Source organism: Mesitornis unicolor, unplaced genomic scaffold (genome assembly GCF_000695765.1).
Source record: "Mesitornis unicolor isolate BGI_N332 unplaced genomic scaffold, ASM69576v1 scaffold28622, whole genome shotgun sequence".
NCBI classification, from domain to species: Eukaryota; Metazoa; Chordata; class Aves; order Mesitornithiformes; family Mesitornithidae; genus Mesitornis; species Mesitornis unicolor.
The window spans coordinates 14,799-30,700 of record NW_010170277.1 but is presented as its reverse complement, the minus strand read 5'-3'; the positions used below and the strand labels follow the sequence as shown (position 1 = coordinate 30,700).

Below are 15,902 nucleotides of genomic sequence, written 5' to 3'. Positions count from 1 at the left end.
CCCTACCACAAGGGCTAAGTCCAGGAGCATGGAGGCAATGACACAATGGTCCCTGCAAGGTCAGAGTCTGGCTATTTGGGGCTGGATGGCAACGCTGCTGAGCATCCTGGCTCACTGATCCATTGCTGGCGGCAAATTCCTGAAAATCCCGGGCAAAGATTTGTTCCTTTGCAAAGATCTTTTCAGCCAATGTGGTGTGACACAGCCCAGGGTGTCCCCACCTTGGCTGGGGCCAGGCTGGTGCTACTTTGGAGCAAGGGTTTGCCTTGCACCACGTCCTTTGGTACCTGGTGTACAGCACAGCCCCTCAGCGGCTGCAGGCATCCCTCCTTCACCCCAGGCTGCCGGCCTCTCCCTGCCATCCCAGTGCTAAGCTGCGAATTTACCGGACCATAACTAGGGGTGACCTTAGTCCCCTGAGCAGGAGGGGAGAAAAGCAAAAGCCAAAAGAGAACAGTTCCCGTATTTACGGAAGGCTTTGCCTTTCTGCTCTTCAAGGGCCCTGTTTGTTGTCAGAAACACGCTGTGTAACATTTAAAAGAACAGCTTTTCCTACGTAAACTAAAACCCAGGCTAGAAAACAGAGAGCAACAGCAAGTCAGTCTGCACGTCTGCTATAAGGTCTCCTCAGCCCCCCTGTGCAGTATTTCCCCGCTTCTACCTTTCTGCAGACACGAGCACAACGAGAAACAGCATCATTTGGAACAACCGTACCCCACTGAGCCTCACTGAAAATCTGGCTCAAGCCTGTGTTAATTTGTGACATTGTGAACGGGGTTCAGTGGAAGTAAAGGAGCTGGCGAGGAAAGCGTATGCAGCATGCAGTTATCTTCATCAGGTACAAAGGCAATTAGAGTCGTACCCTGCAGGTATTGATATTGCACCGCTCAACTGAAAGCACAGTGGCACGTAATACATCTGCGTCGGTGTGGAATAAAGTGTCTGCAGCGGGTCAGGGGTTTTCTGTTCAAAAATAGATGCTGCGTATTACCCGGTTTCTATGCATGCTGAGGCACAGACGCACAACCCTGCTCTCAATAGGTGGCTATTGCAGCTGCATGGGTTTAAAGGGAAAATGAGAGGGAGAAGCTTGGAAATTCACTGCCAAAAAGAAAAGTAGCAGGGAACTTTGGGGTGTTTCTGCACGTGTGTGTGCATGTGCATCAACTTATAAAGGCAAGAGGGAAAGAAGCAGCATGGGCAGGGCATTATTTTGTGTGCTTTATCCCTCAAAAATTACAGGTAGACCTCACTAGAAATTGTGGCTATTCCAGGGGAAAAGAAAAACCAAGTGGGGAGGTAGGGGGCAATGGCAGCATTTACCATAAAATGCTTCAAATTTTTGGAAGAAAAAGAATACAGAATAAAAATTGGCTTCAAAAGCAAACTCTCTGATCTGGAAGTGTGATAGCATTGCCTCATGGGAGTTTGTGTATTGTCTCTCTGGGTCTCTTCTGCACATTGGGATCCTCCCTGGGCAATCTCTTTCCTTTGGAGATGACAGTGCATGTCCCTGGGTAAGGATGGTTTGGCTTGGAAGCCTGGGCCAGAGGGAAGGGTAGGGAGTGTGACATACCAGCCACATAGAGGGCTGAAACATGGTGGTTTTGAATCCCAATTCTAGAATTTTCCACAAAATCTTTTCTTTTCCAGTAATTTGTTTTTTATATGTGATCAACGTTTTCCACAAGAGCACATTTTCATTTCATAACACATCCAGGCTGCTCTCAAAGTAGATTCTGACAGAACTAAGCTTATTTATAGAGCAACCATTTAACTCACAAGAAGGAGAGGCATCAAAGAGTTGTGTATAGTCATTAATAAACGAGACTAAAAGTTCCCATTCCATTTTTCCTTTGCCAGTTTTAAGTACATGATATTCAATGACCTTATTCAGAAAAATTTCAGGGGCAGCACTTAACCAGGGGCTTCGATTTAAACAAGTGCTTAAATGTGCTCTTGAATGATGTCCCGAGAGTGTACTTCTTTTCGGGAACAAAAGGACACTAGTAGGCTGCATAGTAAAGGTACTGATAGAGCTTTTAGTCATTGAAATATTTGCCTGTGTTATTAGCTCTTACTAGAAGGAATGCAGCAGGGCCCTGGTAACTTTTACTTTGCATTTATCTCCTACATCTGTAACTATAAAGCTCCGATTTTCCCTGCCCTGCAGCTTGTGTGCTCATTTGCGCCAAGTGAAGCAAGTGGAAAGAAGAGTGCAGCATGCTTGAGTTTAGCTCTTTTGAAAGCTTTTACAATATTAAATTAGAGTTTACTCTTGCTCAGGGAACAGAACAGCTGGCAGTCGGCCTCACAGGACACAGGGAGCCTGGCTTCAGAGAGAGGAAACTTAGTACCAATTAAAAACCAGGCTTAGACTTGAAAACATTTATGTAAAATACTCAGCTTGAACAAAAAAACCCTCATGACATGATGCAGTCTTTAGCTGGCTGGTTTTTGGGAGAAGCTCTTAACTCATTCCTACCTTCTTGAGTTGACAGAGGGCAACACCCCAGGCTCATGGCAATAACAGCTTTGAGAATAATACCTCAATCTTGTTATTCTTTCTCTGCATGTGCACACACACGCACACACATCTAAGCGAGGTGTGCAGGTTCTGCTCTTCTCTCCACCTTATATGGTTTTACAAGCAGTGACTCACATGTGCACTGCACGCTCAGATGGATATTATGAGAGGAAATATGCATATCTGTAACGTTGAGACAGCTTGTGCCTGTCTGTACCCGCGTGTGACCTCTGTGTATTTTGATCGGAACGCTGTCTGTGCGGGTGAGCAGATAAAGTCTCTCCTTTTGCTGGCACTATCTCATATCTGAGGTAGCTACTGCGTATGGCTGAGCTATTTCCAGTGGCTGACTGGAGAAAATCAGTTCCCCATTACATACCACTTTGGGGCTTGGAGGACTCTGTACTCAAGACACCTCTAATGTTACACATCCACACATGAGTACCAGATTCTGCACTACCTTGAGTCCTGTGTAGCAATTTCTCTCTCCAGAATGCCTATCAGATACCAACACCACGATCAAAGAGCATCACGCCTCCGCTTTGCAGCTACCAGGAACAAAGTGGAAATGTGCCATGGAAAAGGAAGACTTCATATCAATCTGTATCTAATATGTCTCTCCATCTCTTGCTCCTTCAAATCTAAGGCATGTATTGTATCATCTCTTCCCATGTATATGGAAAAACATCCCAAGGCACTGAGCCTGATTTTACCCTCAGCTGCACATGCAGTTCCCATTAGCATCAACGAGAGCTGCTCAGAAGTTCCAAATTTGGCCCCTGGGCTTGTCAGTCCAGAGCAACAGTGATCCTAGAAGGATCCTGATAGTCTGAAAACATCCCCTGCCAATAATCACCAACTCATTAAATGTAAATGTTTCTTTTACATATGTTTGATTCCCTTTCTTCCCCGAAGGACTAAACTTTTGGACATGAAGACCAGTGAATTAAGTTCACATCCAGCTGAGCAAGGACTGCATAACAACCAATTTTCTGTAAAATATCATTGCCAGAGGCCACTTTTTTTGTTAAATGTCCTCAATTCATTATTCATAGGCTAGAGCCTTTGCAAATTTTTCCCCTTTCCAGCCCCACCCTTGGTGTGAAAGTGCTGAAGGAAGGAATGACTTTAAATACATTGGAGAACAGCACCATTAATAAATAATACAGTCTTAACCAACTTTGTCTAACATTGCTATAATTGAGTTATAAAAATTTCATATCAGATTTCTTGCCCAGATTCCCGTGGCTAGTTCAAGCAAAGGAGCACAGTGTGTAATACTTACTACTTCCTTAGGAGACAGGAAGCTGTAGAATGGGAGGGTTTGGCTGGCTTTTTGGCTGGCCTGAACTTCTGCAGAGGAGCTTCGCTTTGCTGGGATCTTTGAATGATGCCGGGAGCGTCTTCGCCGTGTTTTATGCCCTTCCTCCCGTGACCTGGCTCTGTGCCTCCAGAAAACAGAAACAAAAAACAGAAACAGCCAAACCGTTATTCCTCAGTACTGCAGTAGTGCCCATCATCAGCTCCGTACAAACCCTTGGCAGCTCTGTGCTAGGCCATTGCATGTGGGAGAAGGTCTTCCACATGACTGCTTTGTGAAGTCATGATGGAGAGAAAAGGGGTGCTTTTTTCTTTTCTACTTTTTTAAAAAAATAATTTGTATCCATGCTTTGGACCTTAACCTCGAATTTCAGCTCCAATTCATGATTTTATGGCGGCTCAAGGCAAACCATACCTTCCCACAGCCTTGAATGTCCCTATGGTAATACACCTCCAAGAGACGACACGCTCCGCTTTTGCAGGAACACCCCTCAAATTACTGATTGCATTCCCCTCCCCACTGATCATCAGCATTTCATATGAAAATTCCCAGTAGACAGGAGAAGCGAAGTGAGAGAGTGGGGGCGGTTTGTTCAAGTGCTTTCAGAAAATGTGAAACATGAACGCGTGATGCGTATAAACCATGCAACTTGCTCTTGCAGCAAGGCCGGGTCTAGCACCAGCATCCACTTAGCTGACCCCATGAGGCATCTGTCATCCACAGGACAGAAATTGTAATCAGCTCAAAGACAGTGGCTATAGATTGCCACGGGCAAATATATTTCCATTGCTAAGACCATGTTTAAGGGTTTCCTGGGACATCAGCAGTATGGAGCCCTTGGGCTGGGGAAGGGAGACTAGGCTGGAATCAGCTGTCAGGGGCTGATAATCAGCCATGGGGATTAGAAGTGACTGCTGGACTGAAAAGCTGCATCCACTGCTCCTCAAGGCAAAACGCTTCTATGGCTGAGACCACACAAAGCTCTACTCCCAGTATGTGACATAGCTGTGACCAGAATGGGATGCAGCTCTGCACAGGGAGTCTGTGGGTCGCACAGGCTATTGCAATCATGTCCTTGAGCCCACCAGGAAGCATTGAGGACACTCGGCTCGGGGAGCGGTGGCGTTACCTGCTTTGGCAGCTGGGGGAGCGGGAGTCGGAGCTCTCTGAGCGAGAGTGGCGGTGGCGATGGCGATGAGATTTCCGGGTGCGCCCATGAGAGCTTTAAGAAGCAGAGAGGAAAACCACTGTTAGGCTAGCAGATGGGGGATGCAAGAGCCAGCAGCTGGAGGCCGAAGTCAATAACATTAAAATCAGGAAGAGATCTGCGTTTTACACCAAAGAGATTGGTGTATGAAACGTTGTGCAGGACACCAAGGCATGAGAAATTCTTCAACCCTTCACAGCTACACTGACATTAAGGCAAGCCATCTTGCCAAGACCAATGCTAGCATTTAAACTACAAGCTGTTAGGTTGGCTCTGTTGCCTGCTGGGGGAAAGATCTATGGACTCGCATGCAGGAGCGCAGCAGACAGCCTCAGTCCTTTCTGCTCTCAATACTTTAAAGAGCTATGTGCTTGCCTTTCATCATGCAGCCTATTCTAAGACAGTCAGGAAGCAGCCTGGGACCTTCCCATTGCTGACCTTCATTGGGGGAGCATCATCCCTCTGGGCAATGCATCACAAAGCTCCAACCCTCGCATTTCTTGTTCCAACCCTCTCTGTAGTGCAGGCTCCTTATTTAAGAGTAGATGCAGAAGGACAGACTCCAAATAATACAGTACACTCAATAACAGCCACGCTCTCCCCACGCTCTCTAGGGGGGAGGGTGTAACCAGTCCTATGGGCAGCTCTAATGGTTGCTTACCTAACTGCAGCCTGCCCTGGGCACGGTTCCTGCTTGAGGGGCAGAACCATTTTACCTGGCTTCTTTAGGGGTCCAGTCACTGCTGCTCCCTTTGCTGACAGGCCACAGGACAGTTACCAGCAAACCACATACAGGGCCCCAAGTTTGGTGCCCTGCTGCGCATCCCTTTGCTCCAGTCAGGTTTTTACTGATGGATTGCCTGCCCCTGTTACTGAAGGGCTGTTGTTGCCTGTGCCAACAGCTGAAATCCTGCATGCAGAGAGCAGGGCGATGTGGGTGGCAGGCTGTCACCTTCTGGGCCCATTCCCTCATATCACTGCCCACCACAGCAGTTGTTTTAGATCGGGTAGTGTAACCATCTGCTCAGGCTGGCATCGCTGTGCCAGCAGGCAAAGCTAACGATGCGTTAGCTGGTGGGAACAGTCTGGTTTCATGGCCAGGATATACCAGTCACTGACAGCAATAATACAACCTGCTTGGGCAGCATTTAGCAATCTGCCGCTATAAAAACTCAGCAATTCCACTGCTTGAGAACAGCATCTCCTTTAAGACAAAAGGGCAACCTCCAGGGCAACTGCCTGTACTCCACCTGGCTGTTTTCTCTAATGATTTTTGCACCCCATTATTATATATTTTTACATGTCACTTTTGGGGATCCTCCTTCCTTATTTCCATACAGCTGAAATCAGCAATGCTGACCGTATCTCCCTCACATGGTGGATTTGTGTGACAGTCCCCATGTTTGCTCTTCACCCTCTGCATCAGTCCCTCCAGTTTAAGAGTTTTCCCTTTCTGCAGAAGGAAAAACTGGTCCTGTGTGATTTAGATAACCAGTCGCTCGACACAAAGATAAGCCCAAGCAGCATGACTGTACAAAAATCCTGATCTGAGGTGGCTCATGGGATCTATCTGATCCACGCCTGGGAGCAATAACAGGGTTTGCAGAAACCAGGAATGGCTCAGCTTTGAGATGAGAGCTGAAAGATGAGGGCTTAAACACCTTGGCTAGTTTATCCCCAAGGAGCAGTACTAGCAGCTCTCACTCCCCTAGGTCAGTGCGTACCAGCAGAGCATCTCATCGTTGTTTTAACCACACTGTTAGGCTACTGCGTACTGGCCAGTGCCGTGTCGGGCTGGGGACATGCCTGCTTTTACTGATAATGTAGGAAGCCTCAGTTTTACCACTGAGATTTCTGGGTGCATAGCAGTCCAGTTTGAGGGGAAAAAGGTGGCTGTGCTACTGAACATGTAGAGATCATAGAGAAAAGGAGATGGGTTTCTGCATGCAATAGAGATGGCTGGTGTAGGTAGCACAACATGCTCTGCACTTCATGGATTCTCAGTCTCTTCAGTCCCAATGGGTACTGGGGTGACACTGGCACTGTCAGGGAATGTCATCCCTCTGTCCCTTTTCTGTCTAACAGCTAGAAGTTGTGTTGGGAAGAATTAAAGGGCACATCCTACTGCAGGTGCCCAGCAGATTTCTGTCTGCTAGCTCAGTTTCTGTCCCTAGCAGGGTACCCCATGTCCCAGCAGAGCCAGTCAGGGTGTTGGTGCCCAGGGTCCAGCCCCAAAACTGCTTCCTTGCTCTGAAAGCAGGTAAGAACCTGCAGGTTGTGATTTCTAGAAGACAGAGAAGGAAGTCAAAAAGCAGAGAAGGCTTGCAGGCCTTCCCTTCCAGCCCTGAAGAATCACATTTTATTCCATACCCCTTGATTGTCTGCTCCACAGGACAAGGACTGTGCTCTGCTGACGCTCCAGGGCAGAGGGAAACCTCAACCCCAGATTTTTGCAACCTTCATTACCTCCAAACAATCCCTTCTCTTCCCTAGTCCCCATTGCCTTCTGCTCCCATTCAGATACTTGGTTGTGTTGCACATCGTGAGTAGCCTCCACGAGCAGCAAACAAGGAGGAGCTAAAGCCCTTCTCAATAAGGGTGTGCCAGCTGCCCTTTGGGCAGTGGAGGCTGTAGGTCACTGTGCTCATAGATCTGAGTTCATCCTCTCATGCTGCCCTCAGAAAAGCTAGAGTCTCTGCTCAGGACTGGATGAACAAGACACTGTACATCCCTGTGACATGCGAAGAAATTACTGAATGAGGTGGCACAAAAGAGAGGGAGAGAAAGGATCCCCAGCCTCTGCAAACCCTTTCCCCTTCCAGCAAATCCAGAACTGCTGATTTTAGCTGTAAAATAATCCTGATAATTTCTTAGGGCTGTGCAGTCAGCATGAGCTCCAGGGGACCCACCACACCAATCGCTTCCTAGCGCCGCAGCTCTGCACAGGCAGAGCAGGGAACACCATGAATCGCTACTTACTGTTTTTTGTGTTTTCTTTCTTCCTTTCTCTTACTTTTGGGGCTTGAAGAACTAAATAAGAAATGGCTAATTAATTTGGAGATTTCTGTTCCGATAAAAAGCTGCACAATCACACATCAATGTTACAGCTAGATTGCCCAAGAGCGTGCACTAAAAATGAAAGGGATTAATGATTCTGCGGCAGCACGGGGGGTCTGAGTGCTTGCTGACAAATCTGGCTTGCGGGCTTGGCCAAAAACAATCCTCAAAGGGATCAGCCATCCTGGTGACTTTGCATTTTCCCCATAGAGAAGACAAATACTTCTTTATACTGCACCCAGAGAGACTGGAATCAGGAGAGTTCTTCCAGTACACACTTGGGAAGCCACTGAGTGAGTGTTGCAAAGATGGGCACTGCTGGGGGATGCCATACTGTTTGCAAATGAAACCGTAAGAGAAATGAAGACTCAAGAGGCAGGATGGATGCAACATGGATGAAGTTGCCAGGAGCTAGGTTATACCAAGAGGTCTTTTCCAGTTATGTGCTTGATTGCACAGGTTGCGTTGAAGACCTGATTCTTGTGAGGTCTGAGGAACGCATAAGGCTGAAAAGGGAGAGGGTAGTCCCAGACCCATAGGGAATGGGGGGACCCAAGGGGACTCCACCAGGAGACACAGAAGAAAAGTGGCTTCTGCCTCCCCAGTGAACATAAATCTTGTGAGATCTTGAGGAGAACATTAAACTCATATTTCTAAGGGACCACGCGTACTTGCTCAACTCTTACCTGTGTCTTCTCTTCTTTGAAGATAACCTGCAAGACACAAATATGTATGTTGAATACAGGGTCTCACAAAATTGGAAATTTGAATCGGAGATAATGTGGTTAGGCTTGTCATTAGACTGAGCACTGTGAGAAGACCTCATGTACCAGCTGGGCAGAATGGCCCCAGCTCTCCTTTAGTAAACTGGCAAAAAAGTAGCTGAGAAATACTGGTGGAGTAGAAGTGACCAGCACAGTCTACAAATAATTGAGAATATGATCCTCAGTATAACATGACTGTTGAGATCAGATACATTCCCTGTCGCCAGTGGGTCCCTTTTCTCTGCTACTGCCTCCACAGTCTTGCACTGCACTTAGTTTGAGGGGGTAGATGCGAGTCCAATCCCTGGTTTTCCATATGAAGGACCAAGTAGCAGTCAAAGGAAAAATTCTTTCCACATAATTCCAGAGCGGCCTCACAGCCAAACCAGCATCATGCCTCTGTTTTGCCTCCTGGAGCATCCCTGGAATGGTACAGGAGCTGAATGGTTTATTGTGCTGCCTTTTGGGACCAGCTACAGCTTGCCCTTGGCTTGCAGGGGCACAAATGGCTACTACAAGTTCAAAGCTAAGGAGCATCTGACCCAGGACTGCTGTCAGGAGATGGCATAAAAATCCCTCCTTGGGAAGGAAGTATTTTAAAGAAGTTTCTATATCCTTATCTCTCCTCCTCCCTCCCTCTTATTTAAGATTCAAGCTCAGCATTTCATCGTGTTATCCATTTTTGGTAGCTTTTCTCTTCGATTCAATATATTATAAATACATGAACTTTCCAAGGGAGATGGCATCCACTGTCCATTTCAATATTGGTTTAACAGTTGAGAGAAAACAGTGAAGTATGTACGATTTTAAAATTTAATTGTGATCTTTAAATTAAAAATGGGCTTCAGAAGGGGAATGTGGAGGCAGTCACCTGGGGCTGGGAGGGAAGACTGAGACATGAATGTGAGGAGCTGATCTGAGCCTTTTCCTGGTCCAAGCGCTGACATTTTCTGCAGGCTGGGGGAGAAGGGAAAGGGACCAGTGCAAACCCTGAGCGCTGATCTCGTTGGCATCCCAGAGGATGGGAGCCATGTAAAATAGGACAGCAAGGACAGCAGGCAGAAGCTCTGCCGACCTCTTGCTGATTTGGCTTATCTGTCTCTCTTCCCTCACACCCTGACAGCTCATATTTATCTGTTTGCCCTGACTGTGGACCCCGCTTTGTGCCCTCCTCAACAGCAGGGACATCAGCTCTCCCAGTGGGCCCCTGCCCTCTGGGCGGCCATTATTAAGTGTCAGGAGTTTGACGCTTCTCTGTGCCCTCCTGTTGTGGACCTTGACCAGCTGCCTGACCGCAGTAATGTCTCCCACCCTCTGTCCACCCCCCCCGACCCCGAACAGCCACTGCCAGCAGGAAATTGCATTTTGAGAGGAAAAATACCTGTTTCTTTTTCGCTTCTTGGAGCTTTTCTTCTTCTTCTTCTTCACAGGCGAGGGGCTGTAGGAGGGAGACCTGAGGAGGCAGAGGGGCTTTAGGCACCGCAGGGCTCCCCACAGCCCTCCCTGCTGTCCCCTCCCTTACCCTGCTGCCAGCGGCATCCCCTGGGGTGGATGGGGGCCAAGGCCTCCTGAGCCCCCAGGCCAGGCTGCAGGGTGAGCCCCGGCCTGGCCGCCACACCCTGAGGGGAGCGCAAGAAAATGGCGGCGCCTTCCTGAGCCTGCCAGGCCCAGAGAACCCCCTAGCCCGTCACACCTCCCCATAGGGTATACAGCCTCCATTTTACACCGGCTTTCTTCCCTCGCACACAGCCAAGTGCTGCCTGTGCCCTCCTGCCCCACACACCGCCATGGCCGCCCTCACCTCCTTCGCTTCTTGCGGCCGGATTTCTTCTTCTTCTTCTTCCCCCGGGCCGGTGGCGGTGCATGGTCCCCATCGCACGAGGGGCTAAGGGGGAAAAACAAATGACAATTAAAAATAATAAAAATAAAAGCTGAATCAACTCACACGGCACTGCTCTCCCCATATCCAGGGCAGAGAGATCAGTTTTCACGGTGGACCCAGGGTGCAGGCAAGGGCCTAATTACCCTCTAATGAATAATTTTGTCACACTTTAAATGAAGCGACTCCTCTGTGGGTTTAATGGAGATATAATGAGACAGCGACTGTACACTATGGTGATGCTGGCTGATTATTTAAAACATGTTTGCTGAGGTTAACAACTCCGTAACAGATTTATAGGTTTTGTTGCTCTTTGTAAATATGCTTGAAATAATTAATTGGCATTTAATTTGCATATAATAATTATTGCAACCAGATGCATCTAACTATAAAAAAGATACTTGACATATGTTAAATAGCAGTTGATTAGAAATATATATATTTAGTGAGATGCTATGGTAATTTACTGAGATATACATATCACACAGTTGTTAAACCATGGGTAAAAAAACTCCTGTAAGTTAATTTATTTTTTAAACATACAACATTGAATTGCATTATGTTTCAATGAAACCCAAACATTATGGTTAAATTCATTCAAAGCAGTAGGCTGAAAATATGGCAGATACTCTGGGGCTATTCATTAAGCAAAGCAAATGCTCATAAAGACAGGGGCAACTGGTGACAGCCTGTTGATCCCCGGGTTGATCCCCGAATCAGCCTGTGGATCCCCAGATGGATCTGGCACCGAGATTTGTGGGAGGCACAGTAAGCTCCCCAAGGCCTCTGCAAAATCACTGTTGGACATGAGGGTGCTGTGTCTGTGCCTCAGTTTCCCCACTTCTTGCCCTGCCAGCAGAAGTGGCTAGCAGGGAATGTGTGAAGGCAGCCCTGTGTTTGGAAAATGCTGTGGGATCTTCACTACAGAAACAGGCCAAAAATTGATCCGTTTTCTGTAGAAAGAAAAAATGTTATCGTTAATAGAAGTCATAACACAGAGTAAACATCACTTGGGGTGGGGGGAACACTCAAGCCCCCCAACATTTGCTCGCCCAGGGTTTGAAATACTACCAAAATTACACTACCATAAGAAGCCAATTGCTTAGTGCTCTTAATACAATTCTTTTAAAAATTGCTCTGCAAAACAAAACCGTATGCTAACGCTTTGGCTGTGGACTGTGAATAATTGAGCGCTGAGCACTGCTGGTACAGTAAATCCAAGGTGCAACCACACTGTGGCCCCAAGGAGCACACAAATACTCCTTCTTGCTCCTTTCTCCTCCCAAGCATTTCACCAACCAGCAGAAGCACTGTTGGAGATATTGCATGCCTTGGGCTTAGTGGTCTTTTGTCTGCATTAAGGTAGAAGAAATACATTTTGCAAGACAGCTGGTTGTCACTAAGCTTGGACATCTGCCCAAAGGCGCCCCTGGGGTCTGTGCTAGACTGGGGATCTGAACACTGGTCTCAGCTCCTCAGTTATCCAGATGCTCAACCCCAGCTCCTACACACTTTCCCCTAGCACAGATTTGGGCAACCCAGGTCTGTGTGTGTCTCAGCCCCTCCCTCATCCTTAAGGGGCTACGTCCAGACACTGCCACAGCCAAGGGAGAGCAGGCAGGAAGCTTTGACCGTGCAGCCGCAGGCCGTTTCTGTAGAGCCCTTCTCCCTCTCCCAAGATAAAGCCTTTTGTCTTTGATGTGGAAGCTTTCTCTCTGCACTGATCTGACTTTAATTGTTTCTCCGTGATTGTAATCAAAGTCTAATTAAAATTACACTTTAGATTATTGTTCTGGTTAGCCTGAAATCTGAAGATATGAAATGTGCTTTCTTGCTTTTTCTTTCCAGCATCTTTAACCAAATGGAGAGTCTTTAATCCCAGAGGCAGTTTAGCAAGCAGGGCTCAGAGACGCTATCTGCTTCACTCACAACGTTAGATTAATTTTTTCCCTCTCAAGTTGTCATGGACTAATGATGAACTGATAATGAAGCTGTGCCCTAATGAAACCAATGCTGCTGATCTGATCTAGGCATGGGGAGCAGGGATTTGCTGACAGTGATGCCCAGGCAGGGGTACCCCGTGGAGCACACAGGGATGCTGACAGGTTGCCTGTCTTCCAGCCAAGATTACGTGCAAAGGGGCTGTAAGACCAAGACATGGAGTGGAAGTGAACAACAGATGCAAACAGGCACAAGGATTTCATGCAATTGCTCTTACAGCCCTGTCTCCTTACCTGCGTGACCTGTGGCGAGCATGGTCTCGCCTCTCCTTCCCTTTTGCACAGCCATTGGTGCTGGAGGCCTCCTTGACTGCACGGCCGCTCAGCTTTTCGGGACGTCTGTCCTCTGTGGGGTACGGCAGGCAGCTGAGAGTCCCGCTGTGAGAGCAAGAGGAGAGAAAGAGAGCGATGAAGAACCATCCATTCAGCTGGGCTCGTTGGCTGAAGGTTTTCCATGTACTCAGAGAAAAAACAAAGCTTTGGCAGCCAAAGGACAATTCTCCTCCCTGCTCCCACAAACAGGGTGCTGGGCCAGTAAACATACCTGATTCTGATGAAAGCCAGCCCAGCAGAGCTAAGGGGAACCACCTGGGCCAGGCAGGTACCTGAGAGAGCCCTGGGGAGACCAGGAGAGGTGGCAAGGTGCAGAGCCAGGGCAGGGCAAGCCTGGGGTGAGAGGTCTCCAAACACTGGGGCTTGGGCAGGGCAAGATGAAGTGGAGAAAAGGCAGCAAATGGAGAAAACAAACCCAAACAAACCAAGCTCAGACACTCAGGAGGGAAGTAAATAGGTTTCAGGCCCTGCAGATGTTTATTTCAAAGAACAGAAAGATTAATGGAAAGCCATAAACTATACCTGGCAGGGGCACTGAGAATGCTGGTTTTTTAGTGTCATCCAGAGTATTATTCAAATAAATAAAGCAAGCATCAGCATGTCCAAGCCCAACCTGGTTGTGATTGTCACTGATGGTGGGCTGGGCTTACAGGGGGAGTCCCCATTTCTTCCCATTATAATTTTGAAGCCAATCTCAGGAACAAGCGGTGGACACTGCTTTGGGCTTTAGCCATCCCCAGGTCAGCTCGGCAAGGTCCCACTGCTGTGTCTGCCACTCCACCCACCTCTTCCTTTCGGGAAGCAGCACACTGAAGCCCCCGGGCCAGGTGGACCCTAACAGAAGCGGGAGGAGCGGGGATGGAGGTGCCCCCCTGTCAGCCCCACAGCCCATTTTGTAATGCCCAACCATCAGCCAAATACAAGTGACAGGAGTCAATGGGGGGAAGCTGGGTGAAATGTTTCCAGCCCAGGACATGCAGGAGGTGATGGTCCCTCTGGCTTTAAAAATCTATTACTCTGCTTGCAATAAATCTCCCAGTTGCTTTCCCAACATCCATGTTATTTTTAACCATCCAGGAAGCTACATGGTTAATTGCTTGCTTTGTGCAAGCTAATTAGCTTGCGGCCTTTCCCAAACCCCTTTTAAGAACGCTCTTCTGAGGCTCAATCATTAGGATCCTTTAAAAATGTCCTCAGATTAATGACCTGTGCAAAGTCTGGGCTGGCTCAGCTCCAGTGGTGGAGGTGGGGGGGTCCCTCCCCAGGCTGACAGCGAGCTGGGGTACCGCTGCCTTGCAGGAGGGACCGGGGCACAGAAGCAATGTCCCTCTCACCCCAGCCCCTGCTCCCGCTAATGAGACTTTCAAGTCCCGGGGCTAAAACACATTGGCCTTGAGGCAAGCAAGGACTCCTGTCCTGCAACACACTCAGAACCATTTCTTCTGGGCTTAGAAGCAATTATTGATGGAAATAATTATTCTCCAATCCCATCAAAGGCTGGCTGCAATTCAACCGAATGTTCTCCTCTGATGAGTGTTGGGAGTCACTAGCGCTCTAAACTGGCTGGTAATCCCCTTGTGTTAAGCTCCATAGACATTGATTGAATATATATATAAAAACATACATTTTTTTTGTTGTCTTTCATGTTTTTCGTGACTGATATAAAAGCGCTTGTGGTTTGGTGTGAACGATTACTGTGGCCTCAAAGGCGAAGATTATCACACCTTCCCCTGGCAGTCCCCTCCTGCAGCAGAGAGCAGAAAGCATCCACGGGTGGTTTGCTGGAGCGAGGAGGCTCGGGGCAATGTGGCTGGAAGTGCAGGGCTCACTCAGCACACGGGATGTGCTGCCTGCAGAGATGCATGCCCGAGCAGGCAGGAAGAAGAGGAGGCAGGAAAGATGCCCAGGGTTCACCCTGCGTGGGGGGCAAAGCTGCTTCAAGCTCAGATCGAGGACCTGAGCGACGGCCTACCCGGTCTGAGTGCCCTCCAAGTTTCTCCATTTCCATGAGATGACTGCTTGCACTTATTTATTTGTTTTTAATTCATTTCTCCCACGCAGAAACCCAGTCTATCCATCAGGCCTGCTTAAAAGCAGCATCCCTGCCTCTGACAGGGAGACCCCCCCCCCCAGCCAGAGCCCCCCCCCCTGCCCCTGCCGGGGGCCCCCCCCCCCCCCAGCAGAGCACCCCCTGGGCTGACTGCAGCCAGCTCTGCACAAAACACACCTTGGGCAACCTCCCTCTGTGCATGCCTTGCCTTGTCCCTTCCCTTCGCAGCAGGCTCCAGGACAGGTTTTCTGAGCTTAAGACAACTCTTGCCAGCTTCTCAGTGGCTGGGAGGGAACAGCAGACACACAGGTCTCTCACATCATCTACCAGCCCAAGCATTTCAATGCTTTTCACTACCCAGCCAGCCACCTCCACATTTTGGTATTGAATTTGGGCTCTCCCATGTTTTCCTCCCCTCACAGAACATACTGACAGCAGAGGGAAATGACCTATTGCTACCCTAACAGAAATTATGCAGAAAGAACCCAGATATTCCTGATTTATACTGGGGAGAAACCACCATGAAACACAGTGGCTGTTTGGAGGAGAACGGGATGGGTGACCACAGACTAGCTGGGAGGTGGGGGAGGTCCCTGTTTATTTTTGCAAACTGTGATATGCTTCCCACCAGCCTTTCCCAAAAGCACATCACATTTTCAAGTCCCACTGGGCTCCTCATTGCCAGCAGCATCCCGCAGAGCCATGTCACCCAATGCCACCCCACGCTGCCTCCCTTCCTTATGGGGCTGGCCGCGCACCCCCCG

The 15,902-nt window shown here is 48.4% G+C and overlaps 1 protein-coding gene across 1 annotated transcript in view; it reads right to left on the bottom strand.

The window, feature by feature from the left end:
- The window catches only part of SRRM4 (serine/arginine repetitive matrix 4), a gene marked incomplete at its 5' end in the record, with an annotated part of 22,800 nt that extends 9,667 nt beyond the window's left edge, over window positions 1-13,133 (bottom strand). Inside the window, 6 exons of the mRNA XM_010179639.1 lie at window positions 3,813-3,975; window positions 4,978-5,070; window positions 8,799-8,825; window positions 10,258-10,329; window positions 10,678-10,761; window positions 12,990-13,133. Of these exons, the coding sequence (XP_010177941.1) occupies window positions 3,813-3,975; window positions 4,978-5,070; window positions 8,799-8,825; window positions 10,258-10,329; window positions 10,678-10,761; window positions 12,990-13,133 (583 nt within the window). The remainder of the gene's footprint in view (window positions 1-3,812; window positions 3,976-4,977; window positions 5,071-8,798; window positions 8,826-10,257; window positions 10,330-10,677; window positions 10,762-12,989) is intronic.
- Between the last annotated feature and the right edge of the window lie 2,769 nt (window positions 13,134-15,902).